The 26,337-nt window shown below is 43.1% G+C and overlaps 2 protein-coding genes across 5 annotated transcripts; one reads left to right on the forward strand and one right to left on the reverse strand.

Moving 5' to 3' along the window:
• Nucleotides 1-302: 302 nt before the first annotated feature.
• sae1 (SUMO1 activating enzyme subunit 1) lies at nt 303-13,753 on the reverse strand. Of its 2 annotated transcripts, none has more exons than XM_069718298.1 (10): nt 13,665-13,753; nt 11,449-11,560; nt 10,550-10,661; nt 10,262-10,435; nt 6,455-6,600; nt 5,980-6,079; nt 5,376-5,481; nt 2,028-2,172; nt 1,600-1,669; nt 303-478 (listed from the first exon to the last, which is right to left on the reverse strand). In XM_069718298.1, exons 2-10 carry the CDS (start codon nt 11,538-11,540, stop codon nt 386-388), a joined length of 1,038 nt encoding a protein of 345 aa, XP_069574399.1. In that variant the 5' UTR covers nt 11,541-11,560; nt 13,665-13,753; the 3' UTR covers nt 303-385. The 2 variants fall into 2 exon arrangements, with proteins under 2 accessions (XP_069574399.1, XP_069574398.1); XM_069718297.1 differs by lacking the exon at nt 13,665-13,753 and adding an exon at nt 12,828-12,911.
• On the forward strand, nt 12,968-26,249 carry zc3h4 (zinc finger CCCH-type containing 4). 3 transcript variants are annotated; one of them, XM_069718283.1, is made up of 14 exons: nt 12,968-13,231; nt 16,610-16,922; nt 17,014-17,124; nt 17,230-17,431; nt 17,845-18,050; nt 18,389-18,485; nt 18,624-18,760; nt 18,860-18,973; nt 19,253-19,364; nt 19,562-19,671; nt 19,798-20,261; nt 20,709-21,001; nt 21,116-21,364; nt 21,894-26,249. In XM_069718283.1, exons 1-14 carry the CDS (start codon nt 13,152-13,154, stop codon nt 23,618-23,620), a joined length of 4,215 nt encoding a protein of 1,404 aa, XP_069574384.1. In that variant the 5' UTR covers nt 12,968-13,151; the 3' UTR covers nt 23,621-26,249. The 3 variants fall into 3 exon arrangements, with proteins under 3 accessions (XP_069574384.1, XP_069574385.1, XP_069574386.1); XM_069718284.1 differs by lacking the exon at nt 12,968-13,231 and adding an exon at nt 13,945-14,026; XM_069718285.1 differs by lacking the exon at nt 12,968-13,231 and adding an exon at nt 14,585-14,659.
• Nucleotides 26,250-26,337: the final 88 nt, after the last annotated feature.

A 26,337-nucleotide genomic window follows, 5' to 3' on the forward strand; every position in this document is an offset into this window, starting at 1 on the left:
ACTGGACTGTTATAAAAAATCTTACATAAAAGGGGTAAACAAACAAATCCATAAACAAGAGGCCGGATCTTCTTACTAAACAATGTTTTATTAGCAAATGTAGAAAAAGATCCCACAGTACTCGTCAGGTTTTGTAGGAAAATGAATCAAATGACAAAAAACTTCTTTTTTTTTTTTTTTTTTTAGATGGAACAACAGCTGAATTTCATGACTTGTGAAATAAGTAATGATATAAATAATCTCGCAGATCAAATACGAGTTTGCTGAACTTGTGTGTGTGTGTGTGTGTGTGTGTGTGTGTGTGTGTGTGTGTGTGTGTGTGTGTGTGTGTGTGTGTGTGTGTGTGTGTAAAACCGTCCTGTGTACAGTGTGTCGGCCGACACGGTCAGTTTGGTCCGAAGTAGTCGACCACGCCGTTTCCTTTACGCCCATCGAAGAAGAAGAAGTTGCGGTGAGGAGCGTCTCGTTGGGAGAGAGCCTGAACACAAAGACGAGGAAAAGATAAATAACACTTTACTAATAAAAATATTTAAAAAAAAACAACATTAAAAGGAAAACATTGCCACTCGGTGTTGACGGTAAATCAAATCAATTGAAGTAATAAAAGTGGCCAAAAACCAAAGTTTCTCTGTTTTCCTGTCGTGCACCAGGATGCATTGTGGGATTCTCTGACGCCTGACCACTAAACAATGTTTCATTAGCAAAAGGTAAAAAGAAATCCCACAGTACTGGTGTCAGGTTTCAGACCACCTACTTCCAAGGAGCCACAGAGAATTTATTGAGGAGCGCATCGCTACGATTGACAACATTTACCATCAAAAACCGACTCAACATTTTCCTGACGGTCAGACTGTCAAGAATTTGTCTCTCATTCGGGAGTTTTCATAAACAACTCGGTCTATCAAACATAAGGGGACAAAGTTGACGTGTATTTTGAAGGACCGGTTTCGGTGGCAGGTTTCCATCTCGTTAAAGCCTTTCACACGTTTGTCAGTTTTTCAGTTCATTTTTCGGCGCGCAAGAGAAATAAGTCCGATTCGGCGAGACATCACTCAGTTGCAGCAGGTTTCATCATCATCATCATCATCATCATCATCATCATCATCATCATCATCAAGACAGCAGGTTGGCCTTGTGCCAGTATATTGCAGCCTGATTAAACTCCCAGTCGTCTCTCTCGACCCAGACACACTCGCTCTGACCTTAGACTCTCCTGTTTACCTCCGCCGGAGGTCACACGCTGCCTTTTCATCATCTTTTCTTTTTTAGGTTGATTTTTTTTATCGCGTGTTAAGATTTTGTTGCACTAAGTCGTGATCGGGTTTTTAATCTGCCAGATGAATCTTGATAAGTTCAATAACCTTACGATGACATGCCGAGTCTGCAAATCCCATCAGATGAAACCGATGAACATCAAGCTGGACGCGTACAACTAATTTAACATATGTTTGATGAAAAAAATACAAATCTGATAGAGGATTCACGTGTTCCTCGGGTTCTTGTTCAGTTGATGAATTCTTGGTGAAACCAATAAAGAGATGATTGATGAGTTTAGATTTACACGTCGGAAACGAAGCTTCCTCGTATTTCCACGCTCACCTTGACGACTTCCTGTCCCAGGACTCCTCCGACGACGGCGCACACCGGAGACATCTCGGAGAAGCAGTAGCTGAGGACAAACGTGGACGCATGAACAGCCAGATACAAAGTGGGATGTTAAGGAAGTGAGAAACTGATGAAGGGATGTGGAGCAGTGCTGTTGACTGCTGGCAGGTCACTTGGTCTGGATCGGTCCTCGGTCCTGGAGGTCGGTGCATTATGTTCACATTCATTTTAAAACTGAAGTTTATTTTCGGAGCAGGTAATAGCAGCGCTGCATGCTGTTTTTAGGGGATTTACAGGTAAACAGATGTCTATTATATACTCTATGTGTTGATGTTAACCTTTAACTTGTGTTTCAGTCACTGTTTGCAACAGATTCTAAAGGAAAGCAGATTAAAAAGTTCATTTATTTCCTGTAAAATCACCTGATGAAGTCGTCGTTCAGGAGGTCATGGCTCAGCGCCAAGGCCTCGAGGACGTCGTCCCGGATCTGTCTCAGGAGTTGACTGTCTCCCGGAAAGGACAGCGGGTCGGGGTCACGGCCTTTGTCTGTGCGAAACTTCAGCAGAACTGCAGAGACGGAGGGAGGACAGAAAAGAAAGAGAGGCGGAGGGAGGACAGAAAAGAAAGAGAGACGGAGGGAGGACAGAAAAGAAAGAGAGACGGAGGGAGGACAGAAAACAGAGGGAAGGAAACGACAGTTGAGAGTCTGCAAACAAGTTGAAACCATTTAACTAAAGCAATATTTTCCATATATTCTATTGCACTATTGGCATTTATAATTTCATCACGCTCCCACCATGAATTATCACCTTATGGAAAGACAACATCTTGACTCCCTTAGAAGCAGGATAAGATCAGTATGTGGTTGCACCATCAGCCTTTCATCTGATTAAGTCTACGTTTCCCCCTCTTTAAATGAAGAGCAGACTCATGCATGCAAACACGCACACATCCACCTGCACAAGGAAATATTAGGGTATATATATATGTGTTTTTTTTTTTTTTTTATCTCCTTCCTGTGTCGGCTTCAGGACTGATATTGAGAAATAATACAAAAAAATAAAAAAAATCTAAAGTGCGCAATTCATTTGGCCACGAGTGATATTTCAAACAGTAACCGACTTCTCCAACTGCTCCACACATCAACACTTCGCCCCCGTATTTCCTGTTCGTCCATTAACTTAAACCACAAGAGGAAGTCAAGTCCTCCCACGGCCATTTCCACCAGCGAGGCACGCACACACACACGCGCACGCACACGCACACACACACACACACACACACACACACACACACACAAGTAGTGGCAATGAATCATCTTCACACCTCAGCTCTGCCCTTTATCAGCGAGACTTGGTTGGTAGAAAGTTGAAAACTGGAGGAAATCAAACAGAATTTCATAACAAAACATAATAATGTGAACATGGATGGAACAATGACAACATCTCTGAATCTACACACGTAGTCGTGATGCGTAATAGTCTTCACAGATTAGAGCTGAGTGGGAAATGTTCGCCGGCTCTTGATGCCACAACTTGCTCATTAACATCAAAGACAAAAGGACAAAAATGTGTTTCCAATTACATCGAGTCACAACGTTATTTATGTCAGACCTTGCAGAAGCATATTTATTAGTAGACTTTATTTGATTCCTTTTTATACTGCTTTGTCAATATATATCGATTTATTTATCTTTTCTCCTGCTGTTTCAATGTGTCTTATTAGGCAACATCTAATTGGAAAAGGGTACTTAAAGAGATCATAAATACAAATGATAATAATCACACACACACACACACACACACACACACACACACACACACACACACACACACACACACACACACACACACACACACACACCCACAACCTGTGGTTCAGATCACCCGATTGTTCCTAGTGAGACAGGAAGCAGTTATAACAGAGGAAGAGCCACTTCCTCATCAGTCGCCCAAAACAACCACCGCTAGCTCCAATTATAGAAGCAGCGAAGGGATGAAAACACGGCCTCCTGTCTCAACCCTCACAAAATAAATGTAAAAAAAAAAAAAACCATCTAGGTGGTGTTTCCACTCAGAAATGAGCCTGACTGAAGATAGGGCGAGGTCACAGCGAGTAGGTGGGTTTCAGAACGGGGCGTTATTAGACCGAAGGCCTAGACGGCTGGCGAAATCCAAAATTAACCAGCCGAGATATTCTCAATACAAATGCACCTGCACATGATGACCATAAACAAATATACCAGACACCCGCTGTCACATGACTGCATCTAGCTGGTGTAGGCGAGTGTGACAACATGAGGGACTCAGTTTGTTTATTTTATGATATATTCTTTCGGTCAGTTATAGTAAAAATCTGTCTAATCCAGCTCCCAACCTGCCCGAGAAAACGTCATCCGTTTTCAGGGTAGCGTTTGTGTTAAAAAAAATTAAAAAAAAAAAAAAAAAAAAAAAATCTGAGAAGAAACTAATTTTATCAGCCATTTTAGAGATTTTCCAATCAATTATTTATTTTTTAAAACAAAAAAACAAGCAGTAGTCATTTGACTGAAATTGTGCAAGACGCTGGCTGTGGATGAATGTAATGATCTAAAGCTGATGCAATTATCTGTTCTGCTACTAAAATGTGTTTTTGTCACAAACCTGCAGGAATATTAGCGAATTTTAGACATTAAATCTTGAAGTTTTTTTTTTTAATTAAGACATTGTTATTTGCATTAGTGTATTGAAAATACAACAAGGCTGATATTTTATTTTTACTTTTTGAGCTCACACGTTTTTAAATGCAGAATGATGTTTGTGACTTACAGCACTGCAGAGCATCATTCATTTTGATTTTTGAACCCCCCTCAACATAAAAAAAATAAAAAAAATAAAAGAGGAACGTGAGCAACGCGTCCTGCAAAAGTTAAATTAAATAATATTCCACTGCATTTACGCACAGAGAGGTTTTTGTAGTTTACAAGTTTGTAGCCCGCAATCTGGTTATTTCCTGTTCTTTTACGCGTTGTAGATGTCGGGCTGTTGTCTCGCTCCACGCTCAGTGCACATGACTGGCCATGGGCAGCCTGTGATGGAAACTAGCGTGCAGACGGTGGGGATGGTGCCGGGCCAGGTGACAGGAGAGGCAATAACAACTCCTAAAGAAGGTCAGTGACACACAAATAACCAAAAACAGGAAGGTGCCATTTACTTCAAGGGTCAAAGTTTTTTTTTGGGTGTGACGGTTACAAAAAAAAAAGAAAAGAAAGAAAAAAAAAAAAGTTATTCGCGTGCAACAAAATTAATTTTTTCCAAAATCTTATTTTAGCTTGTTTTTCTTGAAGTTGTTTATTTTCTGTTCAACATTTAACACTGTGATGACATTTGACAAAACCTAACGGGCTTTTCCACGCACGCGATATCTAATTAGCTTTAATGGAACTGAGATTTTTTTTTTTTTTTTTTTTGCATGTTCATGGTACACGTTTCAGTCTTTCTGTGGGATCCTACACATTTTTCAGTTTCAATTTTCTATACTTTTTTAGACCTTTCGGCATTGTTTGGGATATTTTAGCATTTCTCTTTATGGAAATTCTGTTTGCGTCTGGCCTCCTCTGCAGAAATGTCAGATGACAACTCAGTTTCTCTGCATCTCATTTTAAAATCTTTACAATTGTAGAATTTTAAAATCTTTTAGACAATCGAATTTTTTTATTTATTTCCATGGTTACTGGTTATTTAAATTATGGATTAATCTGTACTGATTGTATTTTCACTTAATTCACTAACCGAGAAGCAGGAAGTAGTCCACCGGCGTTCGCTTCAGACCTGCTTTGGCCTTCTCACTTGTCCAGTCGACGTCCAGAGCCTCCTTCAGAGGGCAGAAACTGGTGGTCTGACGGGGTGGAGATTTCAAAACAAAACAAAGCGTAATGTCAACAGGGAGTAAAATAATTTTCATTTTCAGGACAAATGTGAAAATGTGAAGCCACATCTGGCAATATTTTAATGAGGGCAAGTAGTTTATGTGGATTTATGACCCTCGATGACAAAAACAATGACAAGCAAGAAAAATCTGATTAATGTTGACTAAAAGTATTTTAGAAAAGCAAATATTTATCAAGTAGGCAGGCGGCAACAACAGACGATTATTTTCATGTTGAGCTTCTGAGGAAGGAATTGAAAGAATCAGACCTCACATGCGTTTCTCAATTTTCTCAATATTTCAATAACATTTAGTCATTTCAGTTGACTATCTCTGGCCTTTATTTACATAAAAAAATAAATTAAAGTAATTTCATTTAAGACAAAATATCCTCATACATGACAGTTATTTCAATCTGGTTTGTGAGAATGATGAAACAGGAAGTACTTGGCTGTGAGAGTGACCTACCTTTTTCACCATGGTGGTCTCGTTGGGGTCGACTCTGGCTTTCTTTGCCTCCGGACCGTCGTTGGAGTCGCCGGTCGGTTTCACGACTTTAGGTTTCTCCCTGACAAGAGAGCGATATTAATTAATATTCTGTTATTGCTGAAGAACTCAGCACTTTGAACTACGCTGGAAATAAAAAGCTCACAAAAACGTTTTGAACTGTGTATGAAAAATCACATGCACAAACACGAGACAAGAAACAGTCTGTGATTTGGTTCAGTTACAATATTTTGATACGATTTACAAAACGTATTCGACCATTAAAACAACTATTAATGTGCTTTACTGAAACATTAAGTTATCAAAGTCCAAAAATATCATGTTTGTTTAAGTATCAACCAGCTTTAATGCAGCGACCTCGAGCAAGGCACTTCACAAACAGCAGCAACCGCCTGCAAAGACTGTAACTGTACGACTGTCACGTGGACAAACTTACTCAACGTAGTTGTGCTCCTCTCCGAGGTTGCAGAACATGTAACCGTAGTAACCATAGACGTCCCCGCAGAAGACCTTGATGTTGTGCTGCGAGCAGAGCTGGTCGACCCGCACCATCAGGTCTCTGGAGCAGCCTGTCAGACACACCTGAGGGAGGAAAAACAAAAGAAAACAAGAAGAGGCCAGATTAGGGAGGCTTGTCTGCTAGTCAAAGAGTTGCTGGTTCGAGTGCCAGTATTGATTGCTGAAGGGCTTTCGAAGCAACAGTTACTGAACCCTTTACAGTGTTGATATACCAACCTGCATCCATCCTCTTACAAATCCACTCACTACTACAGTAAAACACTGCAAACATGTCAGATGAGACTGAAATACACCACAGCTTTGTGTTTTTTTTTTAAATCTGACTTTAAAGTAATAATCTCAAAGATTTGTATTTCCATAAATGCCACCAACAAAATGCTGATTGAGCCTGTGGCCCACTAATGATTGTCGTTGCAGTTAACAAACTGAGCTGAGTTTCAGTGGTGACATGTTGTGAACAGAATAATGGGAAGATCTTTGCGATTTTAACTTTCTATTAAACTCCAGCCTTTTCTCCGACTTTAAATGATTGTTGAACTAACTTTTTTTATTTAAGAATTTCAGGGATGTTGCTCAGCAGAAGTTTTGTGACGCTCTTTTAGACTCGGAGCAAAACAACTTCACAGGTCGTAATAGATGTTCAGGGGAAATTATAAAGTCAGAAGTAAATTTGGCATTTTATCCATTTCCCACGATTAAATTAACCTTCCACTCTGTAGACATTTCTCCTCCTCTGGTACCCAAAATATATGCATTTTTTTTTTTTTTGTGCTTTTATTCAGTCATTTTCATCTCCACTGGCATGACAATAAAACCGCTTGTATTAACAGAAAATGTCAAATCATTTTAGCTCGCTCAATATTTGGAACCACAAAGAAACTGAACAGCAGCTGATCGGCAGCCAAACGGACGGAGACACACCCGCTCCACCTTCCTGAGTGAATGACCAAACAAGGACACGAGTACACAATGTCCCTGTGGTGAAATCGGGGGGCGGGGGGAGGGCGGGGGGCTGATGTCGGACTGTAAACAACTATGGGCTGGGTCCACCTTATCCAACCGACTCAGTCCAGAACACCCGAAACACCCTCAGCTCACTGATAAGACGGATGCTGCATCCGCACCGCAGCAGACGGACCAACGTCCAGGTCCACAGTTCCCCGTTACTTCGTGAACAAATCGTCTGGTGTCAACTAGCAGTGACATTGCATATTGCAACCAACTGAACACCCCCCTCCCCCACCCAACCCTCCACCCCAGTCCAAGAGTGTAACACAGCGTAAGACACCTCTATGTAGATATTCGGGGCTCATTCGGAGGTCACCAGGACACAGTGATTCTTAGTTTCAGGTGATTATACACTAATGAAACATAATTATGAATATTATGTTCTATTGCTGCCAATAAAACTCAACTTTTAAAACTATTTCAATTCCAAAATGTCCCAATTTCATCTTTCACACAAAGAGCTACAACTTAAAAAAACAAAAACAAATAAACTTCAAACCACATCTGTGTGATAATAATCACAGATGTGTCCGAATCAGAATAACAAGGAAGTGTGTTTCTGCTTTTCTTAACAGAGAAACCTTGGAAAAAAAAAAAAGTGATGTCCTGTATTTCAAAGCAATTGAAATTTAACCACATCTTAATCTATTCACAGCACGTCTGTCTGTGTTGCCATGGAGACGTCACTGCCAATTAATTTTAGTCAAACACCAAAGCTGCCATACCAGCAGATTGGGGTTTTTTGGGTTTTTTTTTACTGTTCAATTCTTAAAAACTTTTTATTTTCTTGTTGTTGTTTATGTTTTAACATTTGGCCGTCTCTCACTTAGTCATTCATTCATGTCATAGAGAAATATTAAAGAGCAAAAAAAAAAAAATGTTTTCAGGTGCTTTGAAGGTGGATGTTATAATGTTATTGTTTTCTTGTTAAAAACAACATAAAAAAAACAATAAATAAAAGCTGTACTATAAACATAAGCAAGTCAACAGCAAGTATACAGATGGAGCGTGTGTTTTTCTATTACATTCATCCTTCAGTAATTAGGTCTCTCGGATGAAATGTGCGACCACACTCCAACTGCTCCACTTTAATCAGCCTCCATCTTCCTGCTGAGCCGCACACGGATACGTCCATGGAAGCAGATAAAAGCGATGCGCAGTCGACAGCACAGAAACACAGAGACCCCCTTCTGTTTTTATCTCCATTTTTTTTTTTTTTTTTTATATTCTCTGACCCTCTCGTCTCCCCTCAATCTGTCCAACTAAAATACGACTCTCATCCTGTCCTCACTTCTCCTGGTCCGACTGCTGTTGCGCTCTTCCTCCTCCCGTATCGCTCTCCCTCCTCCCTGACCCTCACTTAGCACCCCCAGAGGGAGGAAGACTACCGACAAGTCAGACACAACAGAAGGGAATGGAGGGGGAAAAAATTAAAAAAAAAATTCTCTGTTATTCTTCTGATGGTGTTCAAATACATTCTTGCTGTCGGCAGCGATAAAAATGACATCCAGCCTTGTGTGTACAGCTGCCGGCGGGAAACGAACAAACTCAACGATGACTGACTGACTTTCATCACAATATCTAAAGAGCACAATCATTCTCTTATTTATCAAACGAAATCCAACTACTTGTTTAAATGTAAAAGGACACTTTGTATGTCATCGTGTTTTAGGTGACACAATAAGTGGAGGTGTTTGAGATTTATCTTCTCAGTATTGTGCCACTTACAGCACGACGGATTTGAAATTTCAGGTTTTGAGCAGTAATTCTGGATAATCAGAGGGCTGGATGTCCAACAGTATTTACCCAGTGTGTGTGTGTGTGTGTGTGTGTGTGTGTGTGTGTGTGTGTGTGTGTGTGTGTGTGTGTGTGTGTGTGTAAGCTTAAAAAAAAATTGTATTTACATGTGAAGGCTAAAACGTCATCATTTCATCTCAATTATTATTCACTTTAAGAGCCAATGTCCTTCAATCCTGAGCAGCGCAGGCGTGTTCGTGTACAAATACTGATTATTTTTTGTTGTATAAATGAACTATTATAAATGTAACATGGTTAAAATATTAAGTTCAGCTGCCATGTTATTAGACAGAACTATTCATCAGCCAACCAGAAAAAGCCTCGCATGTACAAACTAGTGCAAATCTCCAGACACTCTAAAACCCTAAAGGGCCAAATAAAGCAAACATAAACTTAAAACCTGCAGCTGCCATTATTTGAATAAAACACGAATTACATTAAACCGTTGTATAAAAGACATCAAAATAAAAACCGTGACTCGTGGCTGAAGAATGAAAGTCCAGCGGATTCCATTACTGAAACAACACTTTATAGGAATAAAGTTATTGCAAGTGTTTTCGTCCCCTGGAAGATGAAAACAAGGAGAGCTTTCAATGCACAATATGGGCTACGGGCGACACCTAGTGGTCACCCCGAGTAATACACGACTGGGTGCTCATTATTTGAAGTATCCCCAGAGGAACAATTCATTTGGAAAGCACTCACAAAAGTTAGAAACACAAGTTAGGGTACATTAAAGTGAACCCTGGTGTGAAGAGCCACATCTGAAAACATATGTGCTGCAATTTTAAGTCAAATAATTAAATGTATTTCTCAAATGTCCGACTTATTCATTGACATTTTACTACATTTGAACACAGCTGTTTTTTTTTTTCCCCAGTTATCCAGTTTGACTTTTAAAATTCTCTCTTAAACTCACCGCGTCGAATTGCAGAAAGAAGTCATCCGCTTTGTCTTCAACCCTGTCCGGGTCGGCGTGCACCTCCACCATCGGGTTGAGGTTCTGCGCTCGCTCCAGAGAGGCCTGGGCCCGGTTCTTACCCTGAGCCGTCACCGGGACCAGGAACTGAGCTCGACATGACTCCTCCGACACCTGGTGGACCCACGAACGCAGAAAGGATGTGCAGTTTAAAATCCCCAAATCTCTGCAGGCCACAAGTGCAGTTTAGGAGAACGAGAAGAACCTGCTTTGGACTGCGTAGCGTACCTGCTCGTGGTCCAGCAGAGTGAGTCCTTTCACACCGGCCAGAATTAAGTTCTTGGCCACTTCAGCACCGAGACCACCCAAACCTGCCAGGAGCACACGGGACCCCCGCAGCCTGTGATGCAGGGAGAAAAAAAAATAAAAATGTGCACAAACTGAATATCATGCTGCTGAGCAGCTGTTTGTCTCAGCTGGTGGTCCTGAGGTTGATCATAAGGACTTTTAAACTGGGATGTGGAGGAACAGCAACAGCATCCGGGGAAACCAGAATGAGCCTCGATTACAGGGAACAAACGTGATCGAAGTTTGATATTAAAACAATCTCGGGACTGAAATTAAACAAGTTTTTTTTTACATTTACAAGTGCCTGCGTGGACCGTTTACTTCATATAAAAATGTGACGTGTATGTCAAAGGAAGTTAGTCCTTTGTTCTCCGTTGTCATGGAAACCCAGTGATCTCACTCAATCAAATCCAGCTTGAAAATAAACACATGTAAACAAATTGCAGACTGTAATTGTTTACATACGGATAACACAAATATCCTGACGTGTACTATTACACACGTTGCCATGACAAATGATCATAAACACTACTTATAAAGCCTTTTAAAAAAAAAAAAAAAAGAAGCTTGCTTAATGTTTTAAATCACGCATTTAATCACCGTTTTTAATTGTTTTTAAATGTCCTTTTCTTTCGCTTGATGTTTTAACGCTTTTACGTGAAACACTTTGAATCGCCTCGTTGTTGAAATGTGCTCTACGAATAAACTTATTTGCCTATTATAAATTAAATAAATAAATAAATAGTGCCCAAGTCAAGCGCGTCGGTCGAAACCGGCGCAGGAAGAGTGTAACATGTAAAACCTTCCGCCGCGCCGGTTAGCCTCGCGAGCTAACTGACCTCTTCTGAGCATCCAGTCCCCACAACCGGATCTGGCGGTCGTACTGCGCCGCCTCTTCCTCGCTGATGACCGGGTCCTCCTTCTCGATCATATCGTCTCTTTGAGTTCACTCTAAAATGGGGAGGAATCGCGTTTTTAAATTTTTTTTTTTTTTTTTTAAAGAAGCCCTTTGTTGTTGCTGCAGATGTAGCCGTTTCAATATGCCGCCGCGACAGTCCCCCGCTGAATGGGCGCCGGATGATGACGTCAGGAGAGCGAAACAAAAGACGTGTGGTTTTTCAAATATATTTTTGAAATGAAATAACTTCTGCAGGTTTTTTTTTTTAGGGTGCTTTTTTTTTTTTTTTTTTTTTATTTCTCGTTTTAATTGAAGTATTTTGTTCACGAATTTATTTAGTCACTTTCGTTATTGTGTATATTTGCTTTGTTTTGATGCTCGTTTTAATCTTAAAAGTAGCTTCTCGTTCATGCTGGCGTGTAAATGATGCATCAACAATAAAATGTTTAACCCTGAAGTTGTAAACCCACTAGTTTAGGTCCACCGGTTTAAATTTGACCCTTATCGCGGCGCTTACTGCCCTAAACTGAACAAAGGGTAAATTGGTCCCTGAGTATTGTCTTGTAATATTGATAGTTTTACAACCATTTTGAAAAAGACTGGTTAGATTTGATTACATCAGACTTTATTAATCCCAGAGTGGGAAAATGTTGTCATGCATGCTTCAGCATGTGTTTAAAAAAAAAAAAAAAGTTAGGTTTGCAACTATTTTACATTAGTCCTGTACAAGCATATCTAAATAAAATAACTTTTGCATTTTGTGAGACAGGTTGCCTTCTTATATTCTGAATTAATTGTAGTTACAATATTTAGTGTGGGTTCTTGTGAGACCAAGCAAAAGCAATCAATCTAGGGAACTTTAAAGCCCCGGGTTTATTGTGAGTAAATTAGTTTGTTGTAATTGTAGTAACTGTTATATGAATACAAGTTTAACTGGATAAAGCATGAACAGTAATCACCAATAACAGAGGCAGAATATTTTTATTGAAGATTTCATGTGTTGTGTAGAAATGTGTGTTTAATAAACTTCCACACAAGGTGTCTGTGTATTTTGCATTTCAGTTTTGCCACCTAAAGCAGGTAATGTTTGCCAGTACAGCCTGACAAAACCTCTGGTTAATCTGGTTGAATTTACTACGCCCCATTACCAAGAGACCATAATCCTAATCACATTTTATGTTTGAGATAACAGGTACGTTTTCACGTTAAAAAAAAAAAAAATTCCTTATTAGGCTGTAATTATTTCAATACTATAATCATAAATTGGTCCGCTGGTGCGTCTGCGAGTCAAGCTCAGGGGGTTATTTTATCCCGGATTACCGTTCGGTTATTTCCGTGAGTTGCGTGCCTCGTCCGTCATGACGTCATTCTCGGAGAGACACGCCCCTTTCTCTGTTCGGTGAAGACGTTCGGCCATTTTAAGCGCATCAGTCGTCATTTCACTTCGCAACTGTAGGACGGAGAACGTCAGGACTCAATTTCATCATATTTCTCTTACAACTGTAATGGAGAATTGCCTACTATGAACTGAATCTCTTCCTCAAAATCAAAAAAAAACAAGTAGATTCTAGTGAAGTGACGCATAAGCCAGTAGTTTCCAGCGTCGAGTTGTAATTTTTTTGCACCTCAATGTAGCTAGAGGAAATGGCTGTGGAAAGCATGACTGTCCATCCAAACTCCCCAACTACCAACCACGAACACAACAGTCTCCTGACTGACGAAAGGTCGAGTAATTCTACAATCATATTTAAATGAAATTATTTATTTGTCCCGGTGCTTTTACACAAAAAGCCCGGGGGTTTCTTTTTCTTTCTTTTTTTCTGTCAGAGGGATTAAACTCGCCTTTTCTGGAAAACAAGCACAGAGGTAAAGAGCGCCATGTTGACACGACAACCGCCAACTGGGAGGCCAAAACACAGCCGCTCGGAGAGATTAACGTTATTCCCTGTATTTTTATTTTTATTTTCTTAACGTTTAACACAATCAGCGATCAATCGACTCCAAAGTCAACTTGTCTGAAGGAAAAAGAAAAAAAAAAAAAAAAAAACAAAGAAAGGGAGAGAGACGAAGCCGAACCAGCTCATCAATTATAACCTTCACTCGCCGGCTTTTGCCAGTTCGGCGATTAGGGGAACAAAAACATCGGTTTTTACTTGCCCATTGTGGAGAACCGCGTACTAACCAACCCTCGTTCAGTTAACGGTGTGCGTAGGTGACGATGTTTGTGGAGTCGCGGGTGTAAAACGGCCCGGCGGTTCTTCTGGGGGACGACGGGCCTGCTCTCGGGCTAAGTTAGCCGCGTTAGCTCGTTAGCGCCGAGCTAACGCGGCTAACGCGTTTGTTGATGGCGATTTGCAGTTCGCCGGAGTTCTCCGCTCGCCGCGCCGGTTAACTAACGCGGCGTGAGGCGCGTTGTCAGACCGGCGTGGCGGTTGTACGGGTGAGGAAATGATCGCTAAATCCGTAAGAAATGGCGTGAGGCGGTGTGAAGCGACAACTAGCTACGCACTTCTAAAATGGTACCGTGTGTGTGTGTGTGTTTTTTTTTTTTTTTCTCCGGTCGTAAATAACCTTCGTTTGAAACCGTATCTTCAGCTTCCAAACACCGGTAGAAAATTAAGGATTTCTCCCCCTTCCCGGTCCCCCCCGTCCCCGTCCCCCCAAGGCCCTAAATGTGAGGTATCGATTAAGTATTGATTTATGAGTTTTATAAGTTATTGACCGATCAGCTGTTGTAATGGCGTAGCTTCCTAAAACGAGTAAGCTTCGCTGGTCGTGAATATTTGTCTTAACATGTCACTTTCCCCCCTCCAGTCCTCACTGACTCGTCCTCCATCATCCACAAAAAGTCCCCCCTCCACCCCTCTCTCTCTCCCGCCTCCCCAACTTCCTCTTCCCCCCCAAAAAAAATGTGTAAAACGTCTGCAAAGCATCCCAGAAGTGTTTTAAAGTCAAACACAAAGTTCCCTTTCACCTTCCCCAGTTGGCAAAATCTGCAAAGACCCAGTTGGCCCAAATTCAAAGTTCCCCCTTCCCAAAAAAAACTAAACAACCACTAGTGTCCACCAAAGGTTAGGGAAAACCTTTTATTTTTTTTTTTATTTTTTTTTTTCAATGGTTTTGATTGCAAAATGTGAAGAAACCCAGTCACAGTAAGTATTCCCCATTTTAATCGTGGCCCTCTGCTTTCAGAACAAAGTTATGGACGGATCCACTGAGTTAATGTACCATAATGCATGGTAAATCCTTGATTCAGCCGTCCTCGGTAGACGGGAGTAATAATAATAATAATAATCGTGTGCTCTGTTGAACTGTCAGAATTTCTCAGCTATCCTGATTGCAGGCGTGTGTTTAGAGATTTTACCGTTTGGTACTAATGGATATAAATGGAAAGTTCTTTGGCTGAGAAATAGCTGCCCAGACTTTACTGAGCTTTATTGTCATTGCTTCTGTTTTTTTTTTATTTTTTTAAGGGGTCTAAGCAATAACTCTTAAGTAAATAACAGTTTTTCATCTCCACAGGTTTGTTTAGTGTTACGTTGGTGGACTTTGAGCTATATTAACTCTTGACCTGACCTGTTCAAATTTCTTGGCTGAGTATAGGATGGATGGATTTTGTATTTTTGGAGTTTTTCCTCCAAGCTGGCACGATGTTTTGCAGCAGGTGGTGTGCGTCTCGTGTTTCGCCAGGCCAGAGAGGCCCATAGTGAATCCCAGCCGCCCCCCTATTCACCACAACCTGCTTTCATAACACAGCCAAATCCCTGCAGAGAGCCCTCCAATGGGACATGAGAGATTTCCTTGTGACAGGTCTGTGTGCCTGACTCGGAAAGGTTTGGATTAAAAAAAAAAAAAAAGCCAGCATGTGGCACATGCCAGTAGTGAAATAGAGGAGTCATATAGATGTGGAGGTGTTTTTATTTATTTTTTTTTTGGGGGGGGGGTGTTTAAAGCTCATAGCTGGTGCAGGACAAAGAACCTGTTTGAGTTCAGTAAAGCGTTTGAGACGGAAAGTTAGGTAGGTGGACTCTAACCTTCCAAAACGCTGCATTTTGGTGTAATTATTCGTATTTTTGGAGCTATTTTGCAAAGAATTGCAGAGCAGATGACGGTGAAAGTAACCAAGAACTATTTTCAGGGAGAACAGAAAAAAAGTTGAGAACATCAAATGAGACCAAACATAAAGACCGATTTAGCTGTTTGTTGTGGATTGTGCTTTATAACAAAGAGATACGTGGATTTAGTCTCCAGGCTGTGTTTTATTACCCGTTGGAACGACTGCTGATCAAAGATGATCGTCTCTCGGCTTCGAGTCAACTCCTGTTTTCCAGATGACTCACTTCTTGAATCGGGTTTCCTGATAGTTCGAGTCTCGGTAGCGGCTGCAAACTAGAAACTCAACGGTTTAATTCACCTGCATCAGTTTTTAAAATAGTAATACAGAATTATATATATATGTATATATATTTATGCTCGTGTAGACCTGACATGAAGGTTTGTGCAGGCCTTCACCCGGGCTACAGGTTGAGGGGTGAATTATCAATCAAAAAACAGTTTATGGAGTCAAACTAACATTTATCTCTCCGACAGTTTGTCCGACGGATCTTAAAAATACAACTTTTAATGCGGTTTGGTTTCAGAAATCTGCACGGCAGATAGCAGTGGGTGGAACATGATAACAATCTGAAAGGATCTCCCGTCGGCCCCAGGCAACACATTTTGCTCATGATATTTATTTTTGATTTTCTTTTGGTTATTATTTTAATTACCAGCTGTTGTATCACGGATTTTTTTTTTTTTTTTTTAATGTTTCTAACCTGAATGGTGTTTCAGCTCAAATTACTCCTCATATTTATAAATTTAGAAAACGCCCGATCTTAAATTGTTGTCAACATTTCCAAGCCTCTGTACTTGTTTTCCATTTATTCATTTATCTTTCGATGCTCACATATATAAATATGTATTTTTGGAGCTATAAAGTCATTCTTATTTCTTCCCATTAGTTTGTATCATTCTGTTATATATTTCTTATTTTGAAGCTTCTGACCGTTTCAGAGTGAAGGAGAAGATGAGATATGTAACCTCCCTCTTTTCATATACAGGCCAGAAGATGGAGAGCTGGAGGAGGGCGAGTTGGAAGACGACGGGGGAGACATTGTGGAGGTGGAAGTGGGTGGGGGGGTGTCTGCAGCAGTGGGAGGAGGTGGAGAAGGCGGTGATGAAGCAGGTGGAGGAGGAGGAGGCGAAGCGGGAGGCGAAGGGCCAGCGGAGAGGCCCCGGCGGAGCGGGGAGCGACATCCCAGCAGCAATTCGGACGAGGAGAGAGCCCACCGGCGCAAGAGGAAGAGGAAGAAAGAGCGGGAGCGGGAAAGGGAGAAGAGGAGGTCCAAGAAAAAACGCAAATCAAAACATAAAGTAAGTGAGAAGATCCGCCCTTCTGTCTTCGTCTTCAAAATACGAACCCGTGTCTTTCTCTTTGTCTGACGTTTGGTCTTCTCTCTCTCAGCGTCACGCGTCCTCTGATGACGAACACTCGGACTTCAGCGAGGACTCCGACTACAGTCCCAGTGAGAAGAGGGTGAAGTACAGAGAGTACAGCCCCCAGTACCCTCCTGCTGTAAGTCTGAAGACCAAACCTTCCCCAAAACTACATTAAATCTCGACCAGATGTTTTGTTGACGGCGAAGTGTTTCATTAATCCTTCGTTCATCAATAATTCTAGCCTCACGGTTACGGCGGCCCGAAGAAGGGCGGCTACATGAAGATGGACAAACAGAGCTACGGAGGCTACGACGACTACGAAGAGGAAACCTACGAGGGAGAGGAAGAAGAGGAGTTGGTGGACGAAGATTACGACGACTTCGCCAAGGAGCTCAACCAGTATCGCAAGGCCAAGGAGGGAGGAGGCGGCGGCCGCGGACGAGGTGGGTCAACGGCAGTTTGGCTAAAACTGCTGGAATTGAAAAATAGACTTGTTGTGCGTACCGACGCATACAGCAGAAACCGTTCTGCTGTATGTTAAATATTTGATCCGGTTTTCACTGAAAACGGGAAACATCTAATGACAGAATTATATTTAAGACTTGATGTTGTGAAAAAGGTTTTCTTCTAAAAAACAAGGTTTGTATTATATAAAAAAGAAGGAAAGTAAGCAGCTGGGTTCCAGATTCCTCAGTGTGTTCTTGCTGTTTTACTTGCACCGCAGTTTTATTTGCAAAGTTGTGGACAGACGATAGAGTTTATTTGCCAAAAGTTCTCTTATCGATCCAGATTCCACCGATAAGCTACTGAAACTTACTCTTGTTTCATTTCTTCCTTTGTCTCTGTCTCTCTTTAGGGGGCAAAGGTCGTATGAAGGGCCTGAGAGGCCGAGGAGGAATGAGGGGAGGGAGGAGGGGACGAGGAGGAGGCAGAGGAAGAGGAGGGCGAGGTGGAGGCGGCGGCGGAGGAGGAGGCGGCGGGGGCGGCGGCGGAGGAGGAGGAGGAGGAGGGAAGATGGGAGGAGACAACGATGATGGAGACGGATACGGAGACGAAATGGAGGTGAGGTTTAGAACTTCAAATAAACACCTTTATCTATTTGCTTTGGTCAAAGTCTAGGAAGAGATTTTTTTTTCTCTTTTATTAGCTTTATTTTGTGTATTTGCTTAATTGTTTAAATATATTTCACATGGAAGAATTCCAGAAAACAAATACCGCTTGAGGTACTTTTGTTTGTTAGAAATCGGTCTGCTCTGAGTTAGACAAACACGTTGTACCTCATTTCCCAGAATAAACCAAATTAAGGGTACAAATGTTACTTTAGACTAATTACTGATCTTTAAAGCCTGCAGTATATTTTGTTTCCGAAATTGTGTCTTAATAAGTGACTGTCCCTACAGTACGGAGAGGACGAGTATGACCACATGGGGGATGACGACTACGACGAATACTCAAAGGAACTCAATCAGTACAAGAAGACCAAAGACAGAGGCAGAGGTTTGAGTGTGTTCATTTTTCTTATTATTCTTTCTTGAAGTAATCTCCCATAAAGTTCACGAACGAGCACAAGCTGTCGACTTGTCTGTCCCCTCACACTGTCTGTCCCCTCACACTGTCTGTCCATTTGTGCACCAGGAGGTAAAGGAGGCCGCGGGCGAGGCCGAGGGAAAGGAGGGCGAGGGATGATCAGAGGAGGAAAGGGTCGAAACAGAGGGAGAGGAAGAGGTGACATGGGGAACGATGACGACAACAACGGAGACATGGACAACGGGGTAAGACTCTTTTTTTTGTTTTTCACGTCAACCTGAAACTATTTGGACGATCCAACGTCATTTCTTGCTAATTTGTATTGTTGTTTGTGTGTGATTCAGGACGGTACTGGAGGTGACGGACCAGGACTCGGGAGGAGGAATCAGAATGAAAAGCACCAGGATAAGAAAGGAAAGGCCATCTGCAAGTATTACATCGAGGGGAGATGCACCTGGGTAAGACTCTATTTTTACTTCAAATGTGTTTGTTGGCTCAATCACAGTTTGTGTTAAATAGTGTCGGAAGTTTTTTGTTTGTTGATTATTTCTTCATAAAATTATTTTGTCCATGCTCTTTCATACATACATTGTGGAGCTGGATTTTGAAGTTTGTCTGCATCCCAGTTTATTCTGAAACAGCTACAAGGCCTCAAAACACAAAAGAATAATTTTCAAATGTTGTTTAATTCAGCCACCCTGATTTATGATTTGATTATTGCCTGTTTTAACCACCAGGGGGACCACTGCAACTTCAGCCACGACATAGAGCTGCCAAAGAAGAAGGAGCTGTGCAAGTTCTACATCACTGGATTCTGTGCCCGAGCCGACCACTGCCCTTACATGCATGATATCCTTTACTGCTGACCACATGGAGGGGTATAAGGGATAGGGACCACTTTCTCCAGTCAAATTAAACTCTGAAAAGAGATGATTGAAAGTAAAGCTGTGAAAGTGAAGTTACATTACTGAAATTTTACATAAGTGAAAATGTGACAGGTTTGCATTATTCTTTTTGTGACGGTTCCTCCTTGACTGTGTTGCCACGTGAATTCCCTTGTAAGCTGTTCCACACCACAGGGAACTGTGTCAACGGTGACGAGTGCATGTTCTCCCATGACGTCCTCAATGACGACACTCAGGAGCTGCTCAACAAGGTGGGATCCTTAAACCCAGCAGCTGATTGGCTCCTCGGTTCTGTCAAAATATATTTAAATGTCCCGCGTTTCCATAGATACCGGATTCACTCAGCGGTGTATTTTTCCTGTGACCTTGTTTTATAGATGCTGGCAGAGGATGCCGAGGCTGGAGCTGAGGATGAGAAGGAGGTGGAGGAGCTGAAGAAGCAGGGGATCAACCCTCTTCCTAAACCCCCTCCCGGAGTCGGCCTCCTCCCCACCCCTCCACGGCCTCATCCTGTAGACACCAACACGGGGCCTGGGGATTTTGGTGGGCCTCCGGTGGGTGACTTTGGGGGTCTTCCTGGACCTAATCAGGGGCCAATTTCTGGAAAAGGTCCCCCATTACCAATGCCTGTTCCTGGGCCTAATCCCTGTATTGGTCCACCGATCCTCGGTCCTGATGGAAATCCCTTCCAAGGCGGGCCCCCAAATCCCGGTGGCCCTCCTCCCCACATGGGTCCCCCACCTCCTGGTGGCGGCTGCTGCGGCATGGGGAAGAAAATCCCCTCGTTGTTTGCGATTAAAGTTCAGCCGACAGGACAGCTGGCTCAGAAACTGGCTGTCAGGTAAGAGCTCAGAAAACAAACATTAAGAATAAAAACGTTTCTTGGATCATTTAGGTGTTGATCTCAACTAGAGTGAGAGCTAGTGACATTAGGCCACGGTGGGTCTATCTTTGATATATTGAATCCTTCCACCCGGCAGCTGGATTCTGCATCGACTCAAAGAAACACATTTTTGGCTTTGAGGCCGACAGGCAGTGACTTTTTATTAGTCAACAAATTCATTTTCAGTGCAGGATTCATCTTAAAATATCCAACAACTTTACATTATGTCATAGATAATCTAACTAATCGCATACAGTTTTGATCACGGACCCTTATTTAGTTTGTCCTATCGACACAAAACCTGTTTGATATGCAGAAGCAGCAGAGAGAGGAAGCTTTAATCCAACCTCGTACCCGTTTTCATCCTCTCGCTGTGAATAATACGCGTATCCTGCTCTCTTTCAGAACCCAGACTCCCAGCGGCAACCAGGGTCAGGCCGCTCCACCTGGACCCCAGGGGCCCCCGGGTGGGCCCCCTCCCCGCTTCCCTCCCCCTCCAGGCATGATGCCCCCTGACATGCAGAACATGCCCCCCCCCAACATGGGCCCCGGTGGACAACCAATGATGGGAGGATTTGCGTCCGGAGACGCGCCTCCGCACGGGGGTGCGATGCCTCCAGGTCCTCCTCCGGGGGGAGGAAACTTCTTCAATAACTTCTACAACCAGCAGGAGGGCATGGAGGGAGTGGTTCAAGAAGGTAGGAGGGAATTTCAGATCAAGATCATTCATTAGAACAACTGACTTAATACTGCATGTTACTTTTATGTTATCTTTTTTTTAACCGATGAGTACACTTACTGTTTCCTCTCAGGTGACGACTACCAGGGCTTTTCTGGCATGGACGAGAGAGGAGGAGCGGGGAAATTTGGTAATCAGCCAGGTGGCCAAGAAAACTCTGCTAACGGAGCCTCCGCCAGTCAGGGAGGGATTTCTGTGCCGGACTTTCTGCCTCCAGCGCAGCGCGTCTTGTTCATGAGGATCCAACAGAAGCAGCAGGAGGAAGAGGAAAGAGCTCGCAGGATAGCCGAAGGAGGATCAGAGAAGAGTAAAGACACCGAAGGTACAGAAAAAACATCCGCACCTCTCTGGCTATCATTTTTTTGTCAATTGTCTAAAAAAAAAAAAAAAATACTTTTAAGATTTGATAATTGGCTTTGGTTAATTGAACAGTAACACCAATGTTTTTTTTAATCCCTGCTGACATTAAGGAACAGTAATGATGACCACAGTTTATCAGGAAATAAGTCTCTGCTCTTTAATTTAAAGCAACCATTTGCAATCATGTTTCCAGGACTCGGGCACTGTACAATTTGATAAAACCCTATATCTTTATTCTCCTTATGATACGCTGCCTTTCTGACCCCCAGCTCCTTTTCCCCACTCTGCCATCTTCACACACCAGCACTGGTTTGCATCTCTAAAGGGTGAAATCTACACGTGGATGTAGATAAATGGCCGTAGTTCTTGGCAGTCGACTTCAAATTAATTTACAATTTAACTCTTAAATAAAAATCCATTTATATCCCAAGTCTGAAATCTTTAAAGATTCTTTCAAAGTTAATCAAATGTAAAATGCCTTGTCTCTCTAGGTGACTCAGGGAACTGGTATTCCAGTGAGGATGAGGACGGCGGCAGCAGTGTGACCTCCATCTTGAAGACGCTTCGCCAACAGACCCAGACTCCTCAAAAATCCGACGGCCTCCCGAGTGACCCGCGTCTCCAGAAGGCCTCTCCCGCCAACCCTCCGGCTCGCCCGGCAGACCCCCGTTTGGCTCGGGACCCGCGCCTGGCACGTGCCACTGATTCGGCCCAAATCTCTGACCTCACCCACTCCATGCCAGTTCCATCTTCCTCTGGACCACCCGCAGACCCGAGGCTAGCCAGGCTCGCTGCTGCTGCCTCAGCGGGCTCCACCTCCCACTCGCCTCCTGCTCCTAAGACAGAACCTCCTCTGGTCTACAAGCCCCCGCCTCTTACAACTCCAGCAGCAGAGGAAGAGGAAACGGAGCGGGTTCTCAGGGACAAGCCCGTACCGATTCCTCTGGACCCGCTCATGGGTATGGCTCTGAGAGACCCACGCTCCCAGCTGCAGCAGTTCAGCCACATCAAGAAGGATATTGTTCTTCATATGCCAGCCTTTTCCAAAACCATCACCTGGTCGCCCGAAGATCTCCTTCCGCTCCCTCTCCCCAAGCAGGACCTCCTTCCACTTCCACCAGGCATCCCTCCTGTGTCCTCCCTCGACCCACGTCTGTCCCGCGCTCAGCAGCAGCTCCACACGTCACTCCCTCACTCACAGCCTCCTCCCGTACAGCCTCCTCCCTCCTCTGACCCCCCTGCTCCCTCCTCCTCCTCTTCCTCCTCCTCCTCCTCTTCCACGTCCTCCACCTCGTCCCTCCCAGACTTTGAGCTGCTGTCTCGGATCCTGAAGACGGTTAACTCCGGCCCATCCCAGACCCCCTCCCCTCCTCACTTAACCACCCCTTCTGCCCCTCTGTCCCTGGGTCAAACTCCCTCCATGCCTCCTGCAACTGCAGAAAAGCCCGTAGACCCTCGCATGACCCGTAAAACCCCGTTAGACCCCCGTCTCCAGCCGCAGAAGTCAGCACTGAAGCAGTCATCTGAACCTGTGACTCCTCCTCTTCCCGCTACATCTCCTGCGACAACATCCTCCCCCTCCCCACCGGCCATCGCCCCCTACGACCCGAGGCTGCTCTCTGCGGGTGGAGCAGGGCGCGGTGTGGGGGCTGGGGCACCAGGGGGCGCCAGTGTGCTGAGCAGCATCAGCCTCTATGACCCTCGGACTAACAAACCAGGCAGCCCTGGCACCAGCAGCGGCTCGAACAACTCCCCCAACTCAGCCAGCACAGAGCCCAAACCTAGCGACCCCACGACAAGTAAACCCAAGTCCAAGGAGCCCCTGTTTGTTCGGAAGTCTGCATTGGACCAACCAGAGCCGGAGAAAACTGGAGAGCAAGGGACCGATCGATACAACAGCTATAACAGGCCGCGGCCCAAGCCCGCTCCATCACCTAACTCCACGGCCCAGGGGGGGCCTGCTGTTGCTGGGGCGGCCGCATCTGGAGGTCAGGGCGCTCCTGGAGTTTCAGCAGACCAGGGACCCGCAGGTGTCCACAACCTACCAGTGTCCACTCTATTTGGCGTCGTGAAGCAGGCCGCCAAGCCCGGCGGGACGAGCAGCCCGTTCGGAGGAAACAGCCCGGCGCAGTCCGACCCGGCGGCCGCAGATCAGGACGGCTCCCTGAAGGACGTTTTCAAAGGCTTCGACCCCACAGCCTCACCTTTCTGTCAGTGACACTGATCCCGCGACCGGGAGGCCGTCGTGTGTTTGGCTCGTTTGAACATTTGGACACTGAACAGATCAGTGAAGAGGAGAGAGAAAAGTGCACTGTGGTAACTTGCTGAATACTAGTTAACACAAACATTTGTATACAAATTGTTGTCTCGCATTTTCATGTACACACACACACACACACACACACACACACACACACACACACACACACACACACACACACACACACACACACACACACACGCACACACACACACTTTACCACACTGTTGCAAAATCAGATTCTATAAAAGACTTGGGTAGTGGGAATGGTTTAAAGTTAAATCTCTATTTTAAACAGACTTATTGATGTATAAATAGATGTATTCTCTTCATCTCAGCGCTTCGTGAATTCAGTTTTACAGAGTACAAGAAAACACAATTTATACAAAATGAACATTTTAGCTTCATATCCTGCTTTAATTTCATTTCCTCTGCTCTTGTTTTGGAGATCTTCTCATCTTTGAACTCTCTGATGTGGTCGTATATATTTTTGGGGAGTATTTTTGTTTTGTTTTTATCTCAAATTTTCCCAACACAATGTTGCTCATTCGTGGGGTTTCTGTGATGAAATCAGCAGCACAGAGGCGGTCAGAAACAAAATGCTGCCTTTGACTTCACTGTCCTGTATTTCCTCGGCAAACCGTTAAGCTTTCTCAAACAGAAGCTTGTTGTTGTTTTCTTTATCACCATGTCATTTTTTTTTCTGCAGAGGCAGCTGCAAAAATCAAAACATGAATCTATTCTGCTTGATTTGTTTTTTTTAGTATTTATTTTTCTACGTCAGCTCGTGCTCTCTGAGGCTTGTATTCATATTTTAATGTCTGTTGCTCCTCCGGCTGTTCGTACACACACATCCATTGCAAGTAACAATAACAACAAAAAAAGGTGACTTTGCACAGTGACCTGTGACCTTTAAGTACTGCCTCTAAAACCACTACTCCACTGTTTTTCCATTTCTCCATTTACACACCTTTTAGTAGGAGAAAAGACCTTCAAGTGAACATTTAGTTTTATCGTTTTGTGAAGATGCATCCAGCTCATAAATGTTCAAACTTTTGCAGCTTTAAGTTCGAAGGAATGGAAACTGATTTAGCCACTCAGACTGATGACAGACGCATCACATCCCTCTCCAGTGGTACATATTATGAAGCTGTCCAAAAATTCAACCTGTTATTCCACAGCCGTGGTTGGTTAACACATCCTCTTCGTTTGTTTTCTTGATCAGAAGAGGATTCGATTCACTGGTTTAAAAGTCACCTTCTAGATCTCCTGTTTTTGTTTTTAGGTTTTTTTTTTGTTAACTGTTCTGTTAAAAATAAAGAGAAATCCTTCAAGACTACAGATTGCAGGTTTCTGAGAGCAGTTGGAGGGACGGGCTAATTTGCCACCTTGCAGCATCAATTTACAAGCTTTTGGCTCAAGTGGTTGGTGACGATCATAACTTACGCCTGGACCTAAAATTCAATTATCGTGTGAGTGTTTTCATGCTCCCTCTACTGTCAGTCAGGTCCTAACGGGCTCACAGTAGGAGGAGTGGGCACTTAATGGTGGAAATGTCCACTTTGTGTGGATTCTGTCTCATCTCCAGAAGCTCCCCTCCAAGTTTCAAAACCACATACCATAAATCAGAAGTGAGTGGCGCGTCTGAATCAGGTTGAGGAAAAGCAGTTGTTCCCGTTTTGTGTGTGAAAGGCAGCGATTTCTTTGCCAGCCTTGTGTGAGAATCTGTAAATGTGGGTTCAAAGCGGCGGAGTTTGTAGAAAAGTTCTGACTTTCCAGAAGGTTAAAGATTGTGCAGCAGCTCTCAGGATTGTTGTCGGCCGTCTTGTGTATAAATGTTGATCATTTTAATTTATTTTTTTATACTTGGGTAAATATACTTCCTCACTTGTCATTTTGAGCTGCATCATTTTTGTATGTGAAGAATATGTGATGCAGGAAGTCTGTCACAGTGTGAGGAGCGGAGAGATGCTCATTTCTTCATTTTGTTTCTGTATGATAGATTCAGACTAACAAAGAGTTCACTATTGGTTCCTTCCTGCCAGGCCATTAAAGCCCGTCGGGAGGCTGAGTGCCGGCTCTGGCAAGCGTGAAAGTTATAGTTGATTTGTTCTTTCTTTAATGGCTTTGTTGTTTTGTACATTTGTTGTTTTTTTGGTTTTGTTTTTTTTCCCTCGCTTTGTAAATTTGACCAGTTATCCTTCCCATCTTCGGGTGAGTGGCGTTTTCTAACTGTACGCTGTAGGTGAGGTTGTATTATTTAAATAAAGTTGATACATAATCAACCATTTAAAATTCGGTTTTCTTTGTTTTTATAGCCTCATTTGATCCAGTTGACCTGTTTCTTTGTGCGCTGAAGTCATTTTGGTGCCTAAATCAAAAATGAATCAAATCTTTTCTCCGTCGTTATTCTCAGGCAAAACATTGTTATGAGGATCTGAGAAGAGCAAAGTTGTCTCCATCTTTTATCCAAGTTTTTTTTTCTTTCTGAAATAAGTATCACCTCATGTCACCACCCAAAAGCGTTGTTACTAAAGCTTCCATGTCTGTCATCATTATAGGATCAAATAAAAATAACTTTGTTTGATTTTGTTCCCTTGTCATCTGACATGCGGTTTGAATGTGTGTGTGTTGTGTTTCCACCCTGTGTGTTCTGATTACACACCTTACAGAGA

This window comes from Brachyistius frenatus, unplaced genomic scaffold, assembly GCF_029030835.1.
Source record: "Brachyistius frenatus isolate BFR_SWC_R1_liver_20210118 unplaced genomic scaffold, ASM2903083v1 Contig_189, whole genome shotgun sequence".
NCBI lineage: Eukaryota > Metazoa > Chordata > Actinopteri > Embiotocidae > Brachyistius > Brachyistius frenatus.